General features: G+C 43.4%; 1 protein-coding gene across 5 annotated transcripts in view; it reads left to right on the top strand.

Annotated features, from left to right (window-relative positions):
* The window catches only part of PSD3 (pleckstrin and Sec7 domain containing 3), an 835030-nt gene that overhangs the window by 750693 nt on the left and 57734 nt on the right, over window positions 1-26603 (top strand). For all 5 annotated transcript variants that reach the window (XM_069742411.1, XM_069742393.1, XM_069742401.1 and 2 more), the window contains one exon: window positions 23815-23972. In XM_069742411.1, coding sequence (XP_069598512.1) covers window positions 23815-23972 — 158 coding nt within the window. The remainder of the gene's footprint in view (window positions 1-23814; window positions 23973-26603) is intronic.

The following is a 26603-nucleotide window of genomic DNA, read 5'->3' as shown; positions in this document are numbered from 1 at the left end:
TGGCCTACCGGGGCTGTATGCGGGCTGCCGGGGGCCGTATGCGGGCCTGCCGGGGCTGTATGCGGCATGCCGAGTGTTGTGAGTTCTGTTTTTGGGCTCCCTCTGGTGGTTACTGATGGTACTGGGTGACTTGTCTTTCCTGGGTTTCTGGGTTCCACCTGTTCCATCAGCATATGGGAGTTTCCTATTTAACCTGGCTTTGCTGGCATTTCCTCGCCGGTTATCAATGTATCCAGTGTGTCTTGTTACCTCTGCTCCCTGCTCCTAGAACCTTCTGGACAAGCTAAGTTTGGATTTTCCTGTTTTGTATTTTGCTTAATTTGGTTTTTAGTCCAGCCTGCAGATATGTGATTCTCTGCTGCTGGTTGCTCTAGTGGGCTGAAATTGCTTTTCATGTACCATGAGTTGGCACATGAGTTCAAGTAATTTCAGGATGGTTTTTTGAAGGGTTTTTCGCTGACCGCGCAGTTCACTTTTGTATCCTCTGCTATCTAGCTTTAGCGGGCCTCATTTTGCTGAAACTGTTTTCATACTACGTATGTGCTTTCCTCTCATTTCACCGTCATTATATGTGGGGGGCTGCTATTTGCTGTGGGGTATTTCTCTGGAGGCAAGAGAGGTCTGTGTTTCTTCTGATAGGGGAAGTTAGATCTTCGGCTGGAGCGAGACGTCTAGGATCATCGTAGGCACGTTCCCCAGCTACTTTTATTTGTGTGTTAGGTTTAGGGTCGCGGTCAGCTCAGGCTCCATCGCCCTAGAGCTTGTTTGTATCTGTGCTTGTCATTTTTGTGATCCCCTGCCATTGGGATCATGACAGTATAACCGGCCCACAAAGTGTTAATTGTATTGGCTGAAGTAGGAGGATAAGTAGTCTGAGGAAGTTTTTTTTTTTTTTTTCCCCTTTCCCTCAGAGTTTGCTGCCTAGCCTTATTGCAGCCTGGCTACTTCCTCCTCCTCTTAATCTTTGAATGGCTCTGATCTCAGCTGTTTATCATGGACGTCCAGAGTTTGGCTTCCAGCCTGAATAATCTTGCCGCTAAGGTTCAAGATATACAGGATTTTGTTGTACATGCTCCTATGTCTGAACCTAGAATTCCTGTCCCAGAGTTTTTTTCTGGAGATAGATCTCGTTTTCTGAATTTTAGGAACAATTGCAAGTTGTTTCTTTCTTTGAAATCTCGCTCCTCTGGAGACCCTGCTCAGCAAGTCAAGATAATTATATCTTTCCTGCGGGGTGACCCTCAGGATTGGGCATTTGCATTGGCACCAGGGGACCCTGCGTTGCTTAATGCGGATGCGTTTTTTCTGGCATTGGGTTTGCTCTATGAGGAACCTAACCAAGAGATTCAGGCTGAAAAAGCTTTGTTGGCCCTCTCTCAGGGGCAAGATGAAGCAGAAATTTATTGTCAAAAATTTCGGAAGTGGTCGGTACTTACTCAGTGGAATGAGTGCGCTCTGGCTGCAAAGTTTAGAGATGGCCTTTCTGAGGCCATTAAAGATGTTATGGTGGGGTTCCCTACGCCTGCTGGTCTGAATGAGTCTATGACTATGGCTGTTCAGATTGATCGGCGTTTACGGGAGCGCAAACCTGTGCATCATTTGGCGGTGTCGTCTGAACCGTCACCTGAGATAATGCAATGTGATAGAATTCAGTCCAGAAGTGAACGGCAAAAGTATAGGCGGAAAAAAGGGTTGTGCTTTTATTGTGGTGATTCAGCTCATGTTATATCAGCATGCTCTAAACGCACAAAAAAAGGTTGATAAGTCTGTTGCCATTAGTACTTTACAGTCTAAGTTCATTCTGTCTGGGTACTGTATAATTTGCATGATGTTCTAGTACTTGGTCTGCCATGGTTACAAACTCATAATCCAGTCCTTGACTGGAAATCGATGTCTGTGTTAAGCTGGGGTTGTCAGGGGGTTCATGATGATGCACCTCCGATTTCTATCGCTTCATCTACTCCTTCTGAGATTCCTGTGTTTTTGTCTGACTATCGGGATGTTTTTGAGGAGCCTAAGCTCAGTTCGCTTCCTCCTCACAGGGATTGCGATTGTGCTATAAATTTAATTCCAGGCAGTAAATTTCCTAAAGGTCGTTTGTTTAATCTGTCAGTGCCAGAGCATACTGCTATGCGGGATTATGTTAAGGAGTCCTTGGAAAAGGGACATATCCGTCCATCTTTGTCCCCTTTGGGAGCAGGTTTTTTTTTCGTGGCCAAAAAAGATGGTTCCTTGAGGCCTTGTATAGATTATCGTCTTTTGAATAAGATTACCGTAAAATATCAGTATCCTTTGCCATTGTTGACTGATTTGTTTGCTCGCATTAAGGGGGCTAAATGGTTCACTAAGATTGATCTTCGGGGTGCGTATCATCTTATACGAATAAAGCAAGGTGATGAGTGGAAAACCGCATTTAATACGCCTGAGGGCCATTTTGAGTATTTGGTAATGCCTTTTGGACTTTCTAATGCTCCTTCAGTCTTCCAGTCCTTTATGCACGATATTTTCCGTGAATATCTGGATAAATTTATGATTGTGTATTTGGATGATATTTTGGTTTTTTCTGATGACTGGGAGTCTCATGTTCAGCAGGTCAGGAAGGTGTTTCAGGTCCTGCGGGCCAATTCCTTGTTTGTAAAAGGCTCAAAGTGTCTCTTTGGAGTCCAGAAGATTTCTTTCTTGGGGTATATTTTTTCCCCTTCTACTATTGAGATGGATCCCGTCAAGGTTCAGGCTATTTGTGACTGGACGCAGCCTACATCTCTTAAGAGTCTACAGAAGTTCTTGGGCTTTGCTAATTTCTATCGTCGTTTTATAACTAATTTTTCTAGTGTTGTTAAGCCTTTGACGGATTTGACTAAGAAGGGTGCTGATGTTGCTAATTGGTCTCCTGCGGCTGTGGAGGCCTTTCAGGAACTTAAGCGCCGGTTTTCTTCTGCTCCTGTGTTGCGTCAGCCAGATGTTTCGCTCCCTTTTCAGGTTGAGGTTGATGCTTCCGAGATTGGAGCGGGGGCGGTTTTGTCACAGAGATGCTCCGATGGCTCAGTGATGAAGCCATGCGCGTTTTTTTCTAGAAAGTTTTCGCCGGCTGAGCGGAATTATGATGTTGGTAATCGGGAACTTTTGGCCATGAAGTGGGCATTTGAGGAGTGGCGTCATTGGCTAGAGGGTGCTAGACATCGTGTGGTGGTCTTGACTGATCACAAAAATTTGATTTACCTTGAGTCTGCCAGGCGTCTGAATCCTAGACAGGCTCGTTGGTCACTGTTTTTCTCTCGTTTCAATTTTGTGGTTTCATACCTGCCAGGTTCAAAGAATGTGAAGGCGGATGCTCTTTCTAGGAGTTTTGTGCCTGACTCCCTTGGAAATTCTGAGCCCTCTGGTATCCTTAGGGATGGGGTGATTTTGTCTGCTGTCTCCCCAGACTTGCGACGTGCTTTGCAGGAGTTTCAGGCGGGTAAACCTGATCGTTGTCCGCCTGAGAGACTGTTTGTTCCGGATAATTGGACCAGTAGAGTCATCTCCGAGGTCCATTCTTCTGCGTTGGCAGGTCATCCTGGAATATTTGGTACTAGAGACTTGGTGGCCAGGTCTTTTTGGTGGCCTTCCTTGTCGAGGGATGTGCGTTCTTTTGTGCAGTCTTGTGAGGTTTCCGCTCGGGCTAAGCCTTGCTGTTCTCGGGCCAGTGGATTGTTGTCACCTTTGCCTATCCCGAAGAGGCCTTGGACGCACATTTCCATGGACTTTATTTCGGATCTCCCTGTCTCTCAAAAAATGTCCGTCATCTGGGTTGTGTGTGATCGCTTTTCTAAAATGGTTCATCTGGTACCCTTGCCTAAGTTGCCTTCCTCCTCTGAGTTGGTCCCTCTGTTTTTTCAGAATGTGGTTCGTTTGCATGGGATTCCTGAGAACATCGTTTCTGACAGGGGATCCCAGTTTGTGTCTAGATTTTGGCGGACGTTCTGTGCTAAGATGGGCATTGATTTGTCCTTTTCGTCTGCATTCCATCCTCAGACGAATGGCCAGACTGAACGAACTAATCAGACCTTGGAAACTTATTTAAGGTGTTTTGTTTCTGCTGATCAGGATGACTGGGTTACCTTTTTGCCGCTGGCCGAGTTTGCCCTTAATAATCGGGCTAGTTCTGCTACCTTGGTTTCTCCTTTCTTTTGTAATTCGGGGTTTCATCCTCGTTTTTCCTCTGGTCAGGTGGAACCTTCTGATTGTCCTGGAGTGGACATGGTGGTGGATAGGTTGCATCGGATTTGGAGTCATGTGGTGGACAATTTGAAGTTGTCCCAGGAGAAGGCTCAGCAGTTTGCTAATCGCCGTCGCCGCGTGGGTCCTCGACTTCTTGTTGGTGACTTGGTGTGGTTGTCTTCTCGTTTTGTTCCTATGAAGGTCTCTTCTCCTAAGTTCAAGCCTCGGTTCATCGGTCCCTATAGGATCTTGGAAATTCTTAACCCTGTGTCGTTTCGTTTGGATCTCCCGGCATCGTTTGCTATTCATAATGTGTTCCATCGGTCGTTGTTGCGGAAGTATGAGGTACCTGTTGTTCCTTCGCTTGAGCCTCCTGCTCCAGTGCTGGTGGAGGGAGAATTGGAGTATGTTGTGGAGAAGATCTTGGATTCTCGTGTTTCCAGACGGAAACTCCAGTATTTGGTCAAGTGGAAGGGTTATGGTCAGGAGGATAATTCTTGGGTGGTTGCCTCGGATGTTCATGCTGATGATTTGGTTTGCGCTTTTCATAGGGCTCATCCTGGTCGCCCTGGTGGTTCTCGTGAGGGTTCGGTGACCCCTCCTCAAGGGGGGGGTACTGTTGTGAGTTCTGTTTTTGGGCTCCCTCTGGTGGTTACTGATGGTACTGGGTGACTTGTCTTTCCTGGGTTTCTGGGTTCCACCTGTTCCATCAGCATATGGGAGTTTCCTATTTAACCTGGCTTTGCTGGCATTTCCTCGCCGGTTATCAATGTATCCAGTGTGTCTTGTTACCTCTGCTCCCTGCTCCTAGAACCTTCTGGACAAGCTAAGTTTGGATTTTCCTGTTTTGTATTTTGCTTAATTTGGTTTTTAGTCCAGCCTGCAGATATGTGATTCTCTGCTGCTGGTTGCTCTAGTGGGCTGAAATTGCTTTTCATGTACCATGAGTTGGCACATGAGTTCAAGTAATTTCAGGATGGTTTTTTGAAGGGTTTTTCGCTGACCGCGCAGTTCACTTTTGTATCCTCTGCTATCTAGCTTTAGCGGGCCTCATTTTGCTGAAACTGTTTTCATACTACGTATGTGCTTTCCTCTCATTTCACCGTCATTATATGTGGGGGGCTGCTATTTGCTGTGGGGTATTTCTCTGGAGGCAAGAGAGGTCTGTGTTTCTTCTGATAGGGGAAGTTAGATCTTCGGCTGGAGCGAGACGTCTAGGATCATCATAGGCACGTTCCCCGGCTACTTTTATTTGTGTGTTAGGTTTAGGGTCGCGGTCAGCTCAGGTTCCATCGCCCTAGAGCTTGTTTGTATCTGTGCTTGTCATTTTTGTGATCCCCTGCCATTGGGATCATGACAGCCGAGTCTCTGTGCGGCGTGCCGGGTCTCTGTGCGGTGTGCGGCATCTCTTTGCTGCGTGCGGGGTATCTGCGGCACAAGTGTGCGACTACAAGTCCCATCGGACGATGCCTGCTACACTGACAGTGACTGACACATTAGCCAATGATGGGACAGTAGTTGTCCCATCATCCGGCTAATGTGTTGAATGAAAAAAAAAAGAAACCACTTACATACTCCATACAGTACATACATATAGACATACAGTACACTAAATATAGAGTTCATACTCACCATTACTTGTCACTTTGTTCCCCGAAGCCAGTGTCAACCTGTAAAAAAGATTAAAATAACAAACAACCAATATACTCCCTGTCCGCAGAAATCCACGAGTGTCCCACGACGATCTCCTGTGGAGAACGGCAGCAACAGCTTTTACGACCGCTCTCCAGGGGCTCCAGAAACACAATGACGGGAGGAAGGTATCCTTCCGCACTGTATTCCTCCGCCACTGTAAAAAAAAATAGTCCCTAGTCTCACTTATGGCATTGCTGGGTGAGAAATTTTCCCACACAGCAATTGCCATACAGTGACACTTTGAACTTTAGTAACCTCAGTGATGCACTGCAGGAGCCATTGTCTCTTGTCAGTGTGTCACTGAGGGTCCTATAGAGCAGTGACATCACCCGATGTCACTGTTCTATAGGGGAGATCGTCGTGGGACCCTCGTTATTAATTGGACTACGGCAGACAGGTAGTATACGGTTTATTATTTTACTTTTTTTGCAGGCGCTGAAGTATGGTAGGTATGGTTAAATGAAGAATATTAAAATACTTTTTTCCTAATGTGTGCGTGTTTTATTAACCCTTTCTTACTATTGGATTAATAATGGATAGGCGTCTTATTGACGCCTCTCCGTTATTAACCCGGCTTAATGTCACCTTACAATAGCAAGGTGACATTAACCCCTTATTACCCCATATCCCACCGCTACACAGGAGTGGGAAGAGAGTGGCTAAGTGCCGGAATTGGCACATCTCCCAGATGCGCCATTTCTGGGGCGGCTGCGGACTGGTATTTGTAGCCGGTGGGGGGCCAATATCCATGGCCCCTCTCTAGGCTAAGAATATCAGCCCGCATCAAAAACTGCATCAAAAACCGCATCAAAAACTGCACCAAAAATGCCTCAAAACCTGCCTAAAAAACTGATTTTTTTATGCTGTTTTTGATGCAGTTTTAGGTGCAGGTTTTTGGTGCAGTTTTGATGCAGTTTTTGGAAATAAATAAATGGAATATGTGCATGATTTGCATGGAAACATGCATGAAAAAACGGATTCGGAGGCCAGATTCATCATTTCACATCTCAGTTTCATCCGTTTTTTGCTGGATCCGTCAGGACAGAAAAAACGTTCCTCTGTATGTGTTTTCCGTCCGCCGGACGGATCATGCAAAAAACGGATGAAACGTGTGGCCATCAGATGCAATCCGGCGCTAATACAACTCAGATACGGCGGAAAAAAACGGATCCTGCAAATGTGCTTGCAGGATGCGTTTTTTACCCATAGACTTGTATTAGCGACGGATGGCCACACGCCGTGTCCGTCGTGCAACGGATCCGTCGTGTTTTGGCGGACCGTCAGCACGAAAAAATGTTCAAGTGAACGTTTTTATGGCCGTCACGTCCGCCATTCTCTACCACGCATGCGTGGCTGAAACTCCGACCAGGGAGGAGATGTAGGGTGGTGCTGAGCCATGGAGTGCTTTGTGGATGAGGGTAGTAGTTTTGTACTGGATTCTTGAGTGGATGGGTAACCAGTGTAATGACTGGCACAAAGTAGAGGCATCGGTGTAATGGTTGGTGAGGAATATGATCCTGGCTGCAGCATTCAGGACAGATTGGAGCGGGGAAAGTTTTGTAAGAGGGAGGCCAATTAATAGAGAGTTACAATAGTCCAGACGAGAATGAATAAGTGAAACAGTAAGAGTTTTTGCAGAGTCGAAAGTAAGAAAAGGGCGAATTCTAGAAATGTTTTTGAGATGCAGATAGGAAGAGCGAGCCAGTGATCGGATGTGGGGGGTGAATGAAAGCTCGGAATCAAGTATGACCCCAAGGTAGTGGGCATGTTGCTTTGGAGTAATGATGGACCCGCACACGGAGATGGCAATGTCAGGCAAAGGTAGATTATTAGAGGGAGAAAACAGGAGGAGTTCAGGTTTTGACAGGTTCAGTTTCAGATAGAGGGAGGACATGATGTTAGAGACAGCGGTAAGACAATCATTGGTGTTTACTAAAAAGGTTGGCGTGATAACAGGAGAAGAAGTGTATAATTGGGTGTCATCAGCATAGAGATGGTACTGGAAACCAAATCTACTGATTGTTTGTCCAATAGGGGCAGTATACAAAGAGAAAAGGAGGGGGCCTAGGACTGATCCTTGAGGAACCCCAACAGTAAGGGGAAGGTGAGAGGAGGAGGAACCAGCAAAAGATACAGTGAAGGATCGGTCAGAGAGATAGGAGGAGAACCAGGAGAGAACGGTGTCCTTGAGGCCGATGGAGCGGAGCATAGTGAGGAAGAGCTGATGATCCACAGTGTCGAATGCTGCGGAGAGATCCAAGAGAATTAGCATGGAGTAGTGACCATTAGATTTAGCTGTTAGTAGAGACTTTAGTGAGGGCAGTTTCAGTAGAGTGTAAAGAGCGGAAACCAGATTGAAGAGGGTCGAGAAGAGAGTTATCTGAGAGATAGCGGGTAAGACGGGAGTGGACCAGGCGTTCGAGGAGTTTAGAGATGAAGGGAAGATTAGAGACAGGTCTATAATTAGCGGCACAGTTTTGATCAAGGGATGGTTTTTTAAGCAATGGATGTATGATGGCATGCTTAAATGAGGATGGAAAAATACCGGAAGTGAGAGAAAGGTTGAATATTTTTGTTAGGTGAGAGGTGACAGCCGGGGAAAGGGACTGGATGAGATGTGACGGAATGGGGTCACTGGTGCAAGTGGTTGGGCGAGAAGATGCAAGGAGCCTGATTACTTCTTCTTCTGTAACTGGTTCAAAATCAGAGAGTGAACTAGATGCAGTAGGGGAGGGAGGACAGTGCATGCTATGAAGAGATTGGGAGATGATTTCCTGTCGAATGTGGTCAATTTTTTCTTTGAAGTAATTGGCCAGATCGTCAGCATGGAGATCCGTGGTTGGGGCCTGCACTCTTGGGTTGAGTAGCGACTGGAAAGTGTCAAAGAGACATTTAGGGTTTTTGGACAGTGAGGTGATGAGGGTGGTGAAATAGGTTTGTTTGGAGAGGTGAAGGGCAGAGTTGTATGTTTTTAGCATGAACTTATAATGGATGAAATCTTCGGGTGGATTAGATTTTCTCCACAGACGTTCGGCGCACCTGGAGAACCGCTGCAGGAAATGTGTTTGCAGTGTGTGCCATGGTTGTTGCTGTCTGTGCTGAGTTGCTTTATGTATAGAAGGTGCAGCTTCATCCAGAGCACTTTGCAGGGGTTCATTGTAATGCTTCAGAGCAGAATCAGGACATGAGATGGAGGAGATTGGGGCCAATGAGGACTGCAAGTTCTTCATAAGTCTCTGGGTGTTAATGGCCTGTATGTTTCTATAAGTGTGGAAAGTGGGGGTGACCTGAGCGGGATGGCAGTTCTTGATAGAGAATGAAAGAAGGTTGTGGTCAGAGAGCGGGAGAGAGGAGTTTGTGAAATCATCCACTAAGCAAAGCCGGGAGAAGACTAAGTTGAGGGAGTTTCCATCTTCATGCGTTGGAGAGTTAGTATGCTGCGAGAGGCCGAAAGAGGAGGTTAGAGATAAAAGGTGAGAAGCAATGGGGATGTTGAAATCACCCATGATGAGGGTAGAGATGTCACAGGAGAGAAAGTGTGGAAGCCAGGTGGCAAAGTAATCCAGGAACTGATGAGAGGGGCCGGGAGAACGATACACCACTCGCATGGAGAAGGGGATATAGAGTCTGACAGCATGGACCTCAAACGAAGGGAAGACAAGTGAGGGCACTTGGGGGATAACTTGGAAGGTACATTTGGGTGATAGGAGCAGACCAACGCCTCCACCTGCTCTGTTGTCCGATCTTGGGGTATGAGAAAAGTGTAGTCCACCATATGAAAGAGCAGCAGCAGCGGTGGTGTCTGCTTGCTGGATCCAGGTTTCAGTAAGAGCCAGGAGATTAAGAGAATTAGAAAGGAAGAAGTCATGGATGAAGGAGAGTTTATTACACACAGAGCGAGAATTCCAAAGGGCACAATTGAAGGAGGCAGAAGGCATGCATGGAATATTAATAAGGTTAGAGGGGTTTCTGAGTGTAGCAGTTGGGAGGTTTGACTGGCTATAACATGGGGGGCCGGGGTTGGGAGAGATGTCTCCAGCGACTAGGAGAAGGAGGATAGAAAGGGTAAGCAGATGGTTAAGTGACTTGTGAGAGCGTCTCTTGTGTTGGATGGTGGGACTGAATGGATCTGTGCTGTTAAGCAATGTGAACAGAGCGTAAGTGCTATTCATAGGAGAGGGAAGGACAGAGGGACCGATATGGATGGAGTGAAAAGAGTTAATGCAAGGGCGGTGAATGTGAGTGAATGAGGCAGCCAGGATATAAAATATACAAATACATATGGTGAGTATTTGTTCTGTGCCAAATGAACAGGGAATAGATTTAGATTGTCTTACCTGTCTCCTGCCCTGTCTAACTGCCATGGTATAACTGCGAGTACTTAGAAAAAAGTACTTTGAATAAAAGTACAAGAATAATAGTGCACAAATGCACCCCTGCACGAATGATTCTTTATTTAACCATACTTACCATACTTCAGCGCCTGCAAAAAACGTAAAATAATAAACCATGTACTACCTGTCTGCCGTAGTCCAATTAATAACGACGGTCCCACGACGATCTCCCCTATAGAACAGTGACATCGGGTGATGTCACTGCTCTATAGGACCCTCAGTGACACACTGACAGGAGACAATGGCTCCTGCAGTGCATCACTGAGGTTACTAAAGTTCAAAGTGTCACTGTATGGCAATTGCTGTGTGGGAAAATTTCTCACCCAGCAATGCCATAAGTGAGACTAGGGACTATTTTTTTACAGCGGTGGAGGAATACAGTGCGGAAGGATACCTTCCTCCCGTCATTGTGTTTCTGGAGCCCCTGGAGAGCGGTCACAACAGCTGTTGCTGCTGTTCTCCACGGGAGATCGTCATGGGACACTCGTAGATTTCTGCGGACAGGGAGTATATTGGTTGTTTGTTACTTTAATCTTTTTTACAGGTTGACACTGGCTTCGGGGATCAAAGTGACAAGTAATGGTGAGTATGAACTCTATGTTTAATGTACTGTATGTCTATATGTATGTACTGTATGGAGTATGTATGGAGTATGTATGTCTTTTGTTTTTTTCATTCAACATATTAGCCGGATGATGGGACTACTACTGTCCCATCATTGGCTAATTTGTCAATCACTGTCAGTGTAGCAGGAATCATCCGATGGGACTTGTAGTCCCATCGGACGATGCCTGCACACACGCACAGAGACCCGACACGCCGCACAGAGACCCGGCAGGGCCACGTAGAGCCCCGGCAGGCCCACGTAGAGCCCCGGCAGGCCGCATAGAGCCCCGACAGGACCGCATACAGCCCCGGCAGGCCCGCATACAGCCCCAGCAGGCCCGTACAGACCCCCGGCAGCCTGCATAGAGCCCCGGCAGGCACGCACAGACCCCGCCCACACACACACCCACGCAGTCTCCGCCCACGCACCGCCCACACTCCATTATAGTGCATAATTGCACTATAGGAACTTCCAATTCCGGTATCCGATATTTCAAAAGTATCAGAACTCGGTATCGGAATTCCGATACAGCGAATATCGGCCGATACCCGATATTTATTTAATCAACAAGCTTTTGTAGTCCCTCATTAAAAAAATATTTTAGGCTGAGCTACATGCCATGAATGCACCACTGTCTTCACCTCTTCATCAGATGTGAATCTTTATCCTCATGGCCTCTTGATAGTCCTATGTGGCAAGATCAGGACTATAAGGACTATGCTTTCAATGTTGTGACGACTCACTCAGTTGTGAACGTGAATGGGTGTTCTGCTCCTTCTTCATGGTTGACACCTGTGGGACCTTCCTTGAACTTCTCTATCCATTCATACACACTTCTTCGCAATAAAAAATGTTTCCCTATACTTTGTACTAAGCCTTCAGCACCAAATACATCCTCTTTATTCTTCCAAGGAGTCACTAGCTTTCAGTCATGAAGCATGTTGACGTGGCCTTAGTGAGCGGCAGCTGTAAACAGTTTGATTGACAGCTCAGTCTGCATAGATGCGCTGTAAACCAAACTGTCAATCAAAGTGCCCGGCATGCTTTCAGTTGCCACTCGCTGTGTAGTGAGCAGTGACTGTAGCCACTCCTGGCACGCTTCTATGACTGAAAGCCAGCGGCTCCCTGGAGTAACAAAGTTAGTAGCAACACTTTCAGTAAGGTGGTCGGACAACATTGGAACGCTATCAAACTGCAGATTAACCCTATATCTGTAGGTTAATAGCGTTTGGGTACATGACAGGTTCCCTTTAATGGTAGGACTATTGGCTACTGTAAGTAAACTTTGCTTATCTAAAGAAAAATATCCAACATATGTTTTGTTTCTCCTTCTAGCTGAACAGAAAGCAAATGTAAAATGTTAGATTTTTGTCAGATGTCAATGTTACCTTTGAATAACGCTTTGAATAAAGCACATTGTGAATTTGTGGGTTTTTCAACAGCGTATTCTTTCTCTTTCAATGCGTTCATGCCGTTCATATGAACATACTTCATGATTGTTGACATTTCCCATACAAGGTTGCTGTAATTATTTTAATAAGGACAAATCAATGATCTTTTGCTGATATTTTGATTGTGAACTTGCAACAATTACCACATTAGTACCACTAATTTTTCATGGATTTAAAGGGGTTGCCCACCCCAAAGGGGTTTTTATTATATGATGATCACTGGAGCGATTAAGGCTATGTGCGCACGTTGAGTATTTGCTTGCAGAAATTTCTGCAAGGTTTCTGCATCTCTTGGCAGGAAACACACGGCGGGAAAAACGTTCATTTTTGCCGTGTTTTTGTATGCGTTTTTGTACAGCAATGAATGTTTTTTTGAGCTAAATAAAGATATTTTAAAAAAGGTTTTGTGATATAATTTCTTGGTTCAACACCACCATTTTGATGCTGATGCAGTAGCATCAGGGTAATTCCAGCCAATTCTGCATTGAAAGAGTAAAACAGTGCTCCTTCCCTTCCAAGCTCTCCCGTACGCCCAAACAGGGGTTTACCTCAACATATGGGGTATCATCATACTCAGGACAAATTGGACAACAACTTTAGGGGCCCAATTTCTCTTGTTACCCTTGGGAAATTAAAAATTTGAGGGGCTTAAAAACCATTTTTGTGGGAAAAAAATGTTTTTTTATTTTCACGGTTAGGGTTATGGCTAGGGTTAGGGTTTGGGCTAGGGTTAGGGCTACAGTTAGGGTTGGGGCTAAAGTTAGGGTTAGGGTTGGTGCTAAAGTTATGGTTAGGGTTTGAATTACATTTACGGTTGAGAATAAGGTTGGAATTAGGGTTAGGGGTGTGTTAGGGTTAGGGGTGTGGTTAGGGTTACCGTTGGGATTAGGGTTAGGGGTGTGTTTGGATTAGGGTTTCAGTTATAATTGGGGGGTTTCCACTGTTTAGGCACATCAGGGGCTCTCCAAACGCGACATGGCGTCCGATCTCAATTCCAGCCAATTCTGCGTTGAAAAAGTAAAACAGTGCTCCTTCCCTTCCGAGCTCTCCTGTCCACCAAACAGGGGTTTACCCCAACATATGGGGTATCAGCGTACTCAGGACACATTGATCAACAACTTTGGGGTCCAAATTCTCCTGTTAGCCTTGGGAAAATACAAAACAGGGGGCTAAAAATCTTTTTTTTCCCACAAAAATTATTTTTTATTTTCACGGCTCTGCGTTATAAACTGTATTGAAACACTTGGTGGTTCAAAGTTCTCACAACACATCTAGATAAGTTCCTTGGGGGGTCTAGTTTCCAATATGGGGTCACTTATGTGGGGTTTCTACTGTTTAGGTACATTAGGGGCTCTGCAAACGCAATGTGATGCCTGCAGACCATTCCATCTAAGTCTGCATTCCAAATGGTGCTCCTTCCCTTCCGAGCTCTCCCATGCGCCCAAACGGTGGTTTCCCCCCCTCATATGTGGTATCACAGTACTCAGGACAAATTGGACAACAACTTTTGGGGTCCAATTTCAACTGATACCCTTGAAAAACTACAAAACTGGAAGCTAAAAAATAATTTTTGTGGAAAAAAAAAGATTTTTTATTTTCAAGGCTCTGCATTATAAACTGTAGTGAAACACTTGGGGGTTCAACGTTCTCATAACACATTAAAATAAGTTCCTTGGGGGGGTTTAGTTTCCAATATGGGGTCACTTGTGGGGGGTTTCTACTGTTTAGGTACATTAGGGGCTCTGCAAACGCAATGTGATGCCTGCAGACCATTCCATCTAAGTCTGCATTCCAAATGGCGCTCCTTCCCTTCCGAGCTCTCCCATGTGCCCAAACGGTGGTTCCCCCCTCATATGTGGTATCACAGTACTCAGGACAAATTGGACAACAACTTTTGGGGTCCAATTTCAACTGATACCCTTGGAAAACTACAAAACTGGAAGCTAAAAAATAATTTTTGTGGGAGAAAAAAATATTTTTTATTTTCAAGGCTCTGCATTATAAACTGTAGTGAAATACTTGGGGGTTCAACGTTCTCACAACACATCGAAATAAGTTCCTTGGGGGGTTGAGTTTCCAATATGGGGTCACTTGTGGGGGCTTTCTACTGTTTAGGTACATTAGGGGCTCTGCAAACGCAATGTGATGCCTGCAGACCATTCCATCCAAGTCTGCATTCCAAATGGCACTCCTTCCCTTCCGAGCTCTGCCATGCGCCCAAACTGTGGTTCCCCCCCCACACACACACACATATGGGGTGTCAGCGTACTCAGGACAAATTGGACAACAACCTTTGGGGTCCAATTTCTCTTGGTACCATTGGGAAAATAAAAATTTGGGAGGCTAAAAAATAATTTTTATGGGAAAGAAAATAATGTTTGTTTTCACGGCTCTGCGTTATAAACTGTAGTGAAACACTTGGGGGTTCAAAGCTCTCACAACACATCTAGATAAGTTCCTTAAGGGGTCTACTTTCCAAAATGGTGTCACTTTTGGGGGGTTTGAATGTTTAGGCACATCAGTGGCTCTCCAAACGCAACATAGTGTCCCATCTCATTTCCAGTCAATTTTGCATTGAAAAGTCAAACGGCGCTCCTTTCCTTCCGAGCTCTGCTATGCACCCAAACAGTGGTTTACCCCTACATATGGGGTATCCGCGTACTCAGGACAAATTGCACAACAACTTTTGGGGTCCATTTTCTCCTGTTACCCTTGGTAAAATAAATCAAATTGGTGCTGAAGTAAATTTTGTGTGAAAAAAGTTAAATGTTCATTTTTATTTAAGCATTCCAAAAATTCCTGTGAAACACCTGAAGGGTTAATAAACTTCTTGAATGTGGTTTTGAGCACCTTGAGGGGTGCAGTTTTTAGAATGGTGTCACACTTGGTTATTTTCTATCATATAGACCCCTCAAAATGACTTCAAATGAGATGTGGTTCCTTTAAAAAAATGGTGTTGTAAAAATGAGAAATTGCTGGTCAACTTTTAACCCTTATAACTCCATAACAAACAAAAAAATGTTTGTTCCAAAATTGTGCTGATGTAAAGTAGACATGTGGGAAATGTTACTTTTTAAATATTTTGTGTGATTTCTCTGTGATTTAAGGGTATAAAAATGCAAAGTTGGAAAATTGCAAAATTTTCGCCAAATTTCCATTTTTTTCACAAATAAACGCAAGTCTTACTGAAGAAATTTTACCACTATCATGAAATACAATATGTCATGAGAAAACAATGTCAGAATCATCAGGATCCATTGAAGCTTTCCAGAGTTATAACCTCATAAAGGGGCAGTGGTCAGAATTGTAAAAATTGGCCCGGTCATTAATGTGCAAACCACCCTTGGGGCTTAAGGGGTTAAGAAGGTATTTTTGGTTGTGGTCTAACCCCTTTAATACTAGTATAGATAGCTTCATAAAAAAAGCTGATCAATTGTAACTGAAAACTGAGAATACTTTTAGATATGTTTAGCACTTAGAGGCTATGGTCACCTTTTTCATCTTTTTTTAATCACAATGCATGTATTACGTGAAAAACAAAATTCTGTAATTGCTTTTAACTAAGAATTTAAACAACTTGAACAATACATTGCGAGTGCACAATGACGTTCAGTCCTGACAGCCGGTCTCCCTGTCGGCTTAATTTCTGAGTCTCCTGTCTTTTCCCAACTCTCAATTCTAATCATGTTATATCAAATCAAAATAGACCCTAGATTCATCATCAGGGGAAGACAGAAGGGGCCGGAGTTTGAACCAACAGGGAACCTGGCTGTCGGTATTGGCAATAAACAACTTTGAGCAGCTTGAAATGTTTTATGAAAGAGTAAAATATTTTTAATGCAAACCAATTTCAGAAAATTAATATTTTTTCACATTATATATACAATGTTTTAAAAAGATTAAAATGTGGAAATATACATGTGGGCCCTCATTTATCGAATACATTTTACTGTAATTCTGCTGTAAAACTTGTAGAAATGATCCCAATTTTTTGCATAAAAATGTAGCAAATTTTGATGTTTTTATACCAGCCATGGCCAACTCCAACAACTTTTAGAAAGTGGCAGAGTAAAACAGGTCACAGGGAAGCCCACCCAACTTATTCATCTTAATTTATGCCACAAAAGTGAAATATATGTCAAATTACATGACTTTGCATGATTTGTACATGTACAAAAGTGCGTTGCCTCAGTGAAAGGAGTTATGAATTAATAGGAAGTAGCACAATCTAAAGTGTGACAAATTCTCAAAAATGAGGTAAAATTGGGGCCAACTGGTGTAAATTTATACTAGACAGCCTAAAGATGCGCCAGATGAACCACACAGTAAATCTGGTACATTTAAGACAGTCTAGTCTAAGTTTTCACTGTCTAAGAAATATTATTGAGACGTGTGCTTCATTGAGTTAGTTCTGTTAGCACTGTTGGGTTCTGAGTAGTGATGAGCGAGTATACTAGTTGCTCGGGTGGTCTCCAAGTATTTGTTAGTGCTCGGAGATTTAGTTTTGTCAACGCAGCTGCATGATTTACGGCTGCTAGACAGGCTGAATGCATGTGGGGGTTGCCTGGTTGCTAGGGAATCCCCACATGTATTCAAGCTGTCTAGCAGCCATAAATCATGCAGCTGCGCTGACAAAAACTAAATCTCCGAGCACTACCAAATACTTAAGGAGCACCCGAGCGTGCTTGGGAAAACCCAAGCAACGAGTATACTCGCTCTTCATTAGTTCTGAGTATAAATCCCACCAAGGACAACTTATGAAACCAGTTTGTATGATCTCCATGTTTTTGTATGATCTCCCTGTGTTTGTGAGGGTTTCCTCCAGTTGCTCTGATTTCCTCACACACTCCTAAGTCATACTGTTATAAGTGAGATTGTGAGCCTCAATGGGGAAAGTGATGATATCTGTAAAGTGCTGGAGAATTTGCTGGCGCTATGTAAATTAGAAAAATGAATATGGGCCTTACACCATCTTATATTACTTCTTTATGTTTTTTACCCTAATTAGTCTTGTGCAGCCCTGCAGTCTTCATTTCTAATTAGTAGTATCTTTGTCCCCAAATTCCTACTGCTAATTCTCAGTTTATTCCTATATTATACATCTATTACGAACTTGTCTACTCTGGCGCCATGGGGGTGACTCAGTAATGCTCCAGGTACAGCTTGCATTTAATGTGGTCTTGCTTTTAGTTCATTTAGGAGGCCTTTATGGCACAGCGAATATAAAAAACGTAGTGTAGGACTGCCCCAATATGAGAATGCCGTGAAGCGGCGGGGTGGCTCAAAGAATTGATCAATTGTTTGCTAAATGTCTCATTTTGAAAATACAGTTAGAAATTAATATGTGCATTTGCACTTTATGTATTGCGTCTTAACCTTAGGCTGCGCTGGCTTCTCCCCTCTTTTGCTCTAGTGTAGAAATAGAAGTACAAAAAGATATAAGATAATAATGACCAGGTGCAGCTGTAATTGACCTAATGCAGACATAGGTAGCAGTGGACAGGTATACATAGTTTATACAAGCATCATATTGTGAAAATAGAGTGCAAATAGGGCATAGATGCCTGTAAAAACATATACGGTAGTTGCCAGAGAGTATAAAAGGATGGTTACAATTGATCAGTGGGCAATGTGTTCTTATTCTTAAGCTTCATTGTAAATAAGGCTGTGCTGCTGAACAAGGCTCATTAATGACCACTGTAAAAGGCATATTGGTGGCCATTAAAGGGTTAAATGAAAGAGCTGCTAATAACATTTAGATTTTTGTACGTTTACAAGATCTGAGAGCAAGGAATTTACAGACTTATTATTCAGTGCAATAATGCAATAGTGAAGAATCCTCTTATGGAAATGGTGAACGGAAATTCTCACTTTACTGATGTCTCCATAGAATCATAGAATGTTAGCGTTGGAAGGGACCTCCAGGGTCATCTGGTTCCACCCTCTGCTCAATGGAGGAATCACTAAATCATCCCAGACAGATGTCTGTCCAGCTTCTGTTTGAAGACTTCCATTGAAGGAGAACTCACCACCTCTTGTGGCAGCCTGTCCCACTCGCTGTCAAAAAGCATGTCTTGATCAATAAACATCTCAATGATCACTTTTCCATATTGTTGTAGCTATGATAGGTGCAGAGGTCACTGTTGCACCTGGACCCTGGTGCCTCAAAAAGTCTGTCTGCCACAAAACATGATATAAATATATAAATGGGACCTGGTAGATGAGGGGAAGGCGGGGACTAAAGTTTCTGCTTCACGTGCAAAAGGGTTGATCCATTACTTTTATATTTACAGTTGAAACCAGAAGTTTACATACACTATATTAAAAGACCCATATGCTTGTTTTTCTCAATATCTGAAATGACATCAGATTAAACCTTTCTCCTTTTAGGTCAGTTAGGATTACCATAATTATTAATATTTGCCAAATGCCAGAATAATGAGAGAGAGAGAATGTTTTAAGGCGTTTTCATTACTTACTGCATTTTTATTTATTACTTTAAACAATTCTGGACTGCCCATATGATGATGTCATTTCCGCCCAAGCTTTAACTTCCTGTTTGATGTCTTGAGATGTTTCATCAGTATTGCCACATAGTCTTCTTTTCTCATGATGCCATCAATTTTGTGAAGTGCACCAGTCCCTCCAGTAGCAAAACAACCCCACATCATGATGCTGCCACGGTCAACACCAGACATCCCCAATGATCTGCTGCACTCCTAGTGGTGGCCTGGATATTAGATGTCTGAAGAGCTCCATAAATTGTGTAATGGCAACCACCAGGTACTGCAGATCAGCTTCTCTACATTTGATTGGAGGCAGACAGGCAGTACCCGGCCGCAGCTGCTAACATCCGTCAGCTGGTGGTGGGGGGTGTCAGGTGATGACCCCTAATGATCTGATATTAATGACTTATCCTTGGGATAGTTCATCAATAAGGTTTTGGAGTATCCCTTTAAATACCTCCAATTTCTATAAATTACTGAAATATTCACATAGTGTACTCTGCATAAAAGGGAAAGTCTTTACAATGTGGCTTTTCACTTTATTGCTAAGCAATAAATAGGTAAAACTGTGTAATTTATATTTTATATTGTGCACTAAGCTATGCATAATTAGGGCTTAAAACATGTAAATGACTTAGATTGCAGATAATGGTTCTTTTCGCCTTTAAGGAAGTGTCCTCTAAATATCCTTTGCATAACTACCGTATATAGGGGAGTACTTGTATAGGGGGTGACCGAGAAAAATCCTTTGACTACCAAGACTCTAAGGAAACTGATGTAAAAGACAGATATGACATATTGATTCATCCCTGGGACAGAGCAAACAAAATAAAGCCTTTTCTGGAGGTGAAAGGTGAGGGTGGGTCACTACTGTAAAGGACAGCGCAAACCTGGTCAATCAATCATTGATATTTCTATTAAATTTCCTCAGTGTTATTTGAACCCACATTCACTTCTAGACTGCAAGGTGGACATAAGTGTTTGAATATCAGGGATTTCTTTACACAACCAGCGTTGACTGTCGAGAGGACGTCACTGAAGGTCTGGTAGTCTGAGGCCTCTGAATAAGAGGTATAGCACTGTGTCCGTGTGCTCAGGGTGTCACAGTCAGAATGGAAGGAATTCCATTACTCTCCCCGTGTATTCCTGTAGAATAGATGTGATCGCATTAGAGAGTTTCTGAATGTTGGTGACGGTGTAGGTGTGAACCCTCATATCTATCCATGTACAAAAGTATCCTATTCTTACTAGAATTGCTAACCTTTGATGCGCTGCTGAAATTTAAAAAAACAATATTACCTTCAGAATTTAGGGCGGTTTTTGTAAGTCTGCACTTATCCAACTGATATTTGTAATGGAGCATCTGTATTTGCACTCACCATATGATAATAAGCGAGTGGCAGTAATAGCTATATGGCATGATCAATTAATGGGAAGATACTGTAGGTCTTTACCTTATTAAAGGAAACCTGTCACCCCCAAAATCGAAGGTGAGCTAAGCCCACCAGCATCAGGGGCTTATCTACAGCATTCTGGAATGCTGTAGATAAGCCCCCAATGTATCCTGAAAGATGAGAAAAAGAGGTTAGATTATACTCACCCAGGGGCGGTCCCAGTCCGGTTCTGGTCCGATGGGCGTTGCGGTCCGGTCCGGGGCCTCCCGTCTTCTTACGATGACGTCCTCTTCTTGTCTTCATGCTGCAGCTCCGGTACTATGTGTCAGAACTTCCAAACCCCAAGAGTGAACCCACAGTACCGCGACAACGAACCTCCCAAGGATGAGCTTACCAGATGGACCACCCCCTATACAGGGAGCATTAGGGGCAGGCCCGAGGGAGACTATTGCCGCGGAAGCTGATACCGGGGAACAGGAAGCAGGAGAGGAAGGACGCAGAAGTGGCTAAGGTGGAGACACAGGACTGACAGTGACTGAAACACAGAGTGGACTGGATATGGTGGATGACCAAGACAGACAGGGAATGGCGGAGACACAGGACGGACTGGATATGGTGGATGACCAGGACAGGCAGGGAATGGCAGAGACACAGGATGGACTGGATATGGCGGACGCCCAGGACTGACAGGGAATGGCGGATACACAGGACGGACTGGATATGGCGAACGCCCAGGACTGGCAGGGATTGGCAGAGACACAGGACGGAGCAAGGTTTAGAGGACCTGGGTCAAATGAGGACAATTGACAAACAGGAAAAGAGCAGAGGAAGGAATTACCTTATATACAAGATGTGCTGAAGGACTTCCGGGTCAGAGTCCTCGCAGGATCATAGAGAAAAGGTATGGAGCGCCTGTAGTTCAGGAAAGCGAGGTGCGCGTGCGCAGAGAGGTGCTGGAGCAAGGAGTGTGCATGCGCAATTGCCGAGAACCAGGAAGAGGATGTGTGCCTGCAGGAGGAGCGCGCCACCGTGGGTGAGAAGAAGCGTAGAAGACAGCGGCGGACCTAGCAGCTGGAGGAACAGGAGGAGCGCGCGGGAGCAGGTAAGTATGAGCTGAAGCGGCGGTGGACCCGGCAGCAGAGGCGGCCATGACAGTCTGCCCTGTTGAGGGCAGAGCAAAGTGCGCAGGCGCCGAGCCTCTCTGACCTTTGCCGGAGCCGCAGCGTGAAGAGAAGAGGATTTCATCGTAAGAAGACCGGACTGGACCATGACACCCATCGAACCGGACCGCAGCAGGACCACCCCTGGGTGAGTATAATCTAACCTCTATTTCTCATCTTTCAGGATAAATCGGGGGCTTATGTACAGCATTACAGAATGCTGTAGATAAGCCCCTGATGCTGGTAGCCGCAGTTCAGCTTCGATTTTGGGGGTGACCGGTTCCTTTAATATATGTATAAGTTACTCTCTTGCTTTTTCAAATGCTCTAGATACAATCACATGCAATCATCTAACATGGGTGATACTTATTAACATGTGTATATTGTGCATTTGTTTTGCAAAGATATGATTACAAATGTTGATAGTTTTCATGCAAATTGGAATATCTAACGTGTGGGTGTCTCTGGTCATTGGTTTTGTAGAACTTACAAAAAAAGCTAATCTGTATATTATATAACGTTCAAAGCATCTCCCTAGCCCCCTATACTGGGATTAGCCATTCAGTTATCAATTGTGTGTTTTTTTAATGAATTATTCAATAAAATTGTTATTTTTATATAGCTTTATGGACTCTTGCTTCTCTGTTTTTTATATTTCTTTTTGAGTTGCTATGCTGATAGGCAATTGGCATTCTGATTGGATATTCAAATCTGGAATTTTATAGGAAAGGACTAAAATTTGCCAATCAGTTGTGTGTGGGGGCGGAGTTATACAGAGCTCAGCATTCAGAGAACTGCTAGATCTGCAGCAGGGAAAACAGTGATTAAATGACACAAACACTAGAATCTCTGCTCCTACATCATGACCCTCAGATTGTGTAGCAAAATCCTGCTGACAGATTCCCTTTAAAGGAAACCTGTCACCAGGATATTATACCCCAAACTAATTGCACATTTGTACAGAGGCTTTCAGAATGATTAAATACTTACCTAGTTTATAGAAAGCCTTTTGTACATTTTAGAAAAAATCCAACATTGAAATTATATGCCAAGCGGTTGTGATAATGCACTTGTGGCACTTCAAAAGCTCTCCCTCTTTAGTCCCCCCCTGCCTTCCGTCTCTGACTTACAGGTCACTCTTATTTCAGTGATATGCTTTTCCTATTGAGGCAACTTGTCAGTGCCTGGGTTTATGCAAAGTAAGGTACTCATAATGTCACATTACCCAATCAGTTGATCTAAACATACTCCTTCACCACCCCCACACCCACCGCCACTGAGGATGAGATGGCAGAGGCAGGCTGTGGTGGGGTAGGGGGATAGGTAAGCAAAGCAGTACAACTGTCAGTGCATTATACCATCTCGCTGCACTTGCGGCACTTTAGCATACAATTTGGGTTTCTCTAAAATGGCAAAATGGTTTTCTATATGTGAGTTAAAGGGATTCTGTAAGCAGATTTTTGCTTTCTAGTCTAAAGATAGCATAAGATAGAGGCTGGGACACAGAGTTGAATGATATGTCATTTATAACCATGTGTGATGTTGTTTACTGATAGTAAAGGTTTTATCACATGTGATTAGTATAGCTAGACTTCACTAGTCCACGCCCTCTCCTGTGATAGGCGGCTCACTGTTAATAGCCATTGCATATAGAGAGCCTGGTGTGGGTGGGGTTAGCTTTCTCAGCTCTGCTTCATTTTACATTTAAAAGCTTTGATTGTATCACAACTGCTGCACCCAATAAACTAAGGGATACTTCATTGGATTCAGCTTCTCTTTTCCTATATTATTCTGCTCTCGGATGAGGCAGCAAAAACCTGCCGACAGATTCCCTTTAAGGATGTAATCTTCATTAAAGCAACTTTACAAACATAGCACTAGGGGTATAAAATCCTGATAACAGGTTCCCTTTAAAAAGGGATTTGGCAAAAAAGACTAGATTTACATACAGGTAAGAGGGAGCCATATTTCAGAAATAGAGAGGTACAGGAAGAAAAGAGAACCAATGCCAGATTCAGGAGCAAATGTGGTGATAGATTCCATTTAAAATCCCTTTAAAGTTACAAATGTGGCATGTTACCAATTCAATACAATCTTGCACCATTCAGTAAAAAACATATAATGTAACTAGAGGTCAGAGGCATGTATCACAGCAATCCAGGATAAAAAGGGGACATATTTGGTCTTTTAACTTTGGAGCCTATGGGTGATGGTTTTGCTTGTTTCCGTGAAGGTGGTATTGGAATTTTGTTGACGGCAGCAGTTTTCTAGATTTTTTTAGGCATGGCATCATCCATTGGTTTTAACTCCCATTGGCATACCATGAGCCATGCTGCTATGATTCTTGTATTCTGGAAGATATCATGGCCATCTGTAAGCAACTTCTTTACTTGTGCTTGAAATGCAGGATGAATATAAACCAGAAAAGGCGTTATCCGAAGATGATCTAAAAAACGCAGTAAGTGTACATCATGCTCTGGCCTCAAAGGCAACAGACTACGAGAAGAGACCCAACGTCCTCAAGCTGAAAACCGCAGACTGGAGAGTTTTTCTGTTCCAAGCACAGTAAGTGTATTATTATTCAGATACAATGTAACAAATCAAGTATGCATTTGCCTTTTTGTATTGCTGTGAAATAGCACCGTAAAAGAACTGAATTAAAATGTTTCTTAGAATTGTGTGACTTTTGAATATTTTCGAGCAGACTATCAAGGTGACAAATCTTGAAAAAGAAATGTTGATATACAGTATGTCCAATGCTTTATGTATAGGAGCATTAAACCTAGAAATGAATGATGAAGTCAAGTCTGTGCTCACATTATTGGTCAATATGTCGGATTTTATACATGAACTGGAGGCTTGCCAGGACATAAGCTATGAGATACTCCAGCTCACTGTTTCATCAGCCATATTGTGGTGGAAATTTGGGGCAGTCAGACTTTAAAAAATGGCAAAAGGCAGAATATGTAAGATATCATTGAAGTAACAAGCCCTTGTTTCTCCTGCACTGCTGCTTCTTCGCCCAAGGCCAGGTTACCGAATTCGGTATGCCACGCTTACTAGACCATTCTGCTTTAAGGTGGTGAGATAAGTGCTTGTTCACACAATATGTTTTGCCACGCGTTTCTGCGTTGGAAAAAACACACCTTTTTACAGTACCACTGAAGTGAATGAGATTTTGAACCCTTTTTTTTCTGCAGCATGTCTATTCTTTCAGCATTTTTCACCAATTTGAAAGAATAGGAATAAAATGCAAGTAAAATACGTTAAAAAAGTACATATTTTACACAGCATTGTTCCTGCCAAAACTCAGATTTTTCCTGCAGCAAATAATCAACGAGTGCACATACTATTAGGCTGTGTTCACATTCAGCATTTATGAATGTTTTCATGCATTTTACAGTACCAGCAAAAGCTTTATTCCCTTCGTAAGTTAACCTCATGGTCGGGAAGGGGTTCCCGCAAAATGACGCATACTTATGTCATGGCGATCATTTGGGTAAAGGATCAGTGTCCGTACGATCACCACTGGGAGCACGACTTGAGTGACAGCTGAGCCCTGGCTGTCACAGCCAGGAGTGGTGCCCACACCACCTCAGCCCATTTACCGTAACTCCCCAAAATGCTGTGATCAATAGCAATCGCAGCAGAGCCGATCTGAATACATTCCATGGTCAGTATTCGCTTCGGATTGCACGCTGCATACAGCCGCAGCATCCAATCCGCAGAGGTCAGTGCAGTGACGCATATGGTACTGGTGTACTCAGGAGAAATTGCACAACAAATTGCATGGTCCATTTTCTCCTAAAGCAACTTTTGTGTGAGAAAAATTTAAATTTTAATTTTTTTCTTCCACAAATTGTATGGTCCATTCTCTTATGTTACACTTGTGAAAATGAAAAATTTTGTGCTGAAGCAACACTTTTGTGGATAAAATGCATTTTTTTAGTTTCCCTGCTCAACGTTATAAAATTATGTGAAGCACCTGTAGGTTCAAGGTGCTCACTACACCTCTAGATAAGCTTCCTGAGGGGTGCAATTTCCAATCTGTGGTCACTTGTGGAGGGGGGGTTCACTATTTAGGCACATCATAACGTCCAATATCTGTTCCTGTCAATGTTGCATTCCAAAAGTTTAATGGTGCGCCTTCCCTTCTGATCCCTGCAGTTTGCCCAAACAGTAGATTTCCACCATTTATGGGTTATCGGTGTACTCTGGGAAATTGCACAATAAATTGTACGGTCCATTTTCTCTTGTTGCCCTCGTAAAAATGCAAAATTTGAGGCTAAAGCTACCTCCAATTGGTGGCACTAGAATTCGTCGTCTCCCTTTCTGAAGAAGAAATATTTATTTTCCCAGAGGAGCATTGCATGGAATATAAGTCTCCTTACCTTGACCTGTTCAGTATGTCACTCTCCACAATGAGAAACGTTCCCCCTTAGATATCCTTGATTAATTAGCTGTTTAGACCAGCAGTATCGTGACGTTGTTTGCCTGAACTATGTGTTCTCCGATGTTTTAGCAATGCAGGGGCTTGGACTGGCACCGGATCAAGCATTTTGGCTAGCTTCAGAGCAATATTTACAAGCAGTAAAAAATAAAATAATCCTCCATTTCTGATGATTTGCAATTTTAACCATGTACAGTATGTTGATGGGATTAACCCTTCTAATTCGGCGTAATTGCCATGAAGAGTCACTGCAGAAGGATATGCTTTTCCACATGGTCCTTTACATTCTTAGCTTGCTCATTCCAATCTTTGTATCTTGTACCAATGTCTTTCTTTAGGTTAATGACAGGATGTAGTATGTTTATCTAATAATTGAAGCATTGATGGATGGTTAAACACCCATATATTCTAGCTTTCAGAAAAAAAAGAAATCATTTAGGAGTCCAGAAATTTGTAATTTAAAGGAATTATGCATATAATGAGATATTATTGCTGTCTAAGCTGATTCTTACATGGACTCTGCAAAATTGACATTAAATTTAAGCTATATATGGAATTAAATAGACCCTGTCTAGGACACTCTCTCAAGAACTGGAGTTTAATATATTTACTGTACCATATAAATTCTGTACCATACTCAGTGCAATCAAAGCCCTGACAGCTCACCACGCCCCAGCACAGAATAGGATGACAGAGCTGTCCATCACTGAGTCCCAGTCACTCTGAGCAGAGGAATCCTGACACTG

The sequence above is a fragment of the Ranitomeya imitator genome, chromosome 1, assembly GCF_032444005.1.
Source record: "Ranitomeya imitator isolate aRanImi1 chromosome 1, aRanImi1.pri, whole genome shotgun sequence".
Lineage (NCBI taxonomy): Eukaryota > Metazoa > Chordata > Amphibia > Anura > Dendrobatidae > Ranitomeya > Ranitomeya imitator.
Note: the sequence above shows the minus strand (reverse complement) of the source record. Positions and strands in the feature narration are given on the sequence as shown.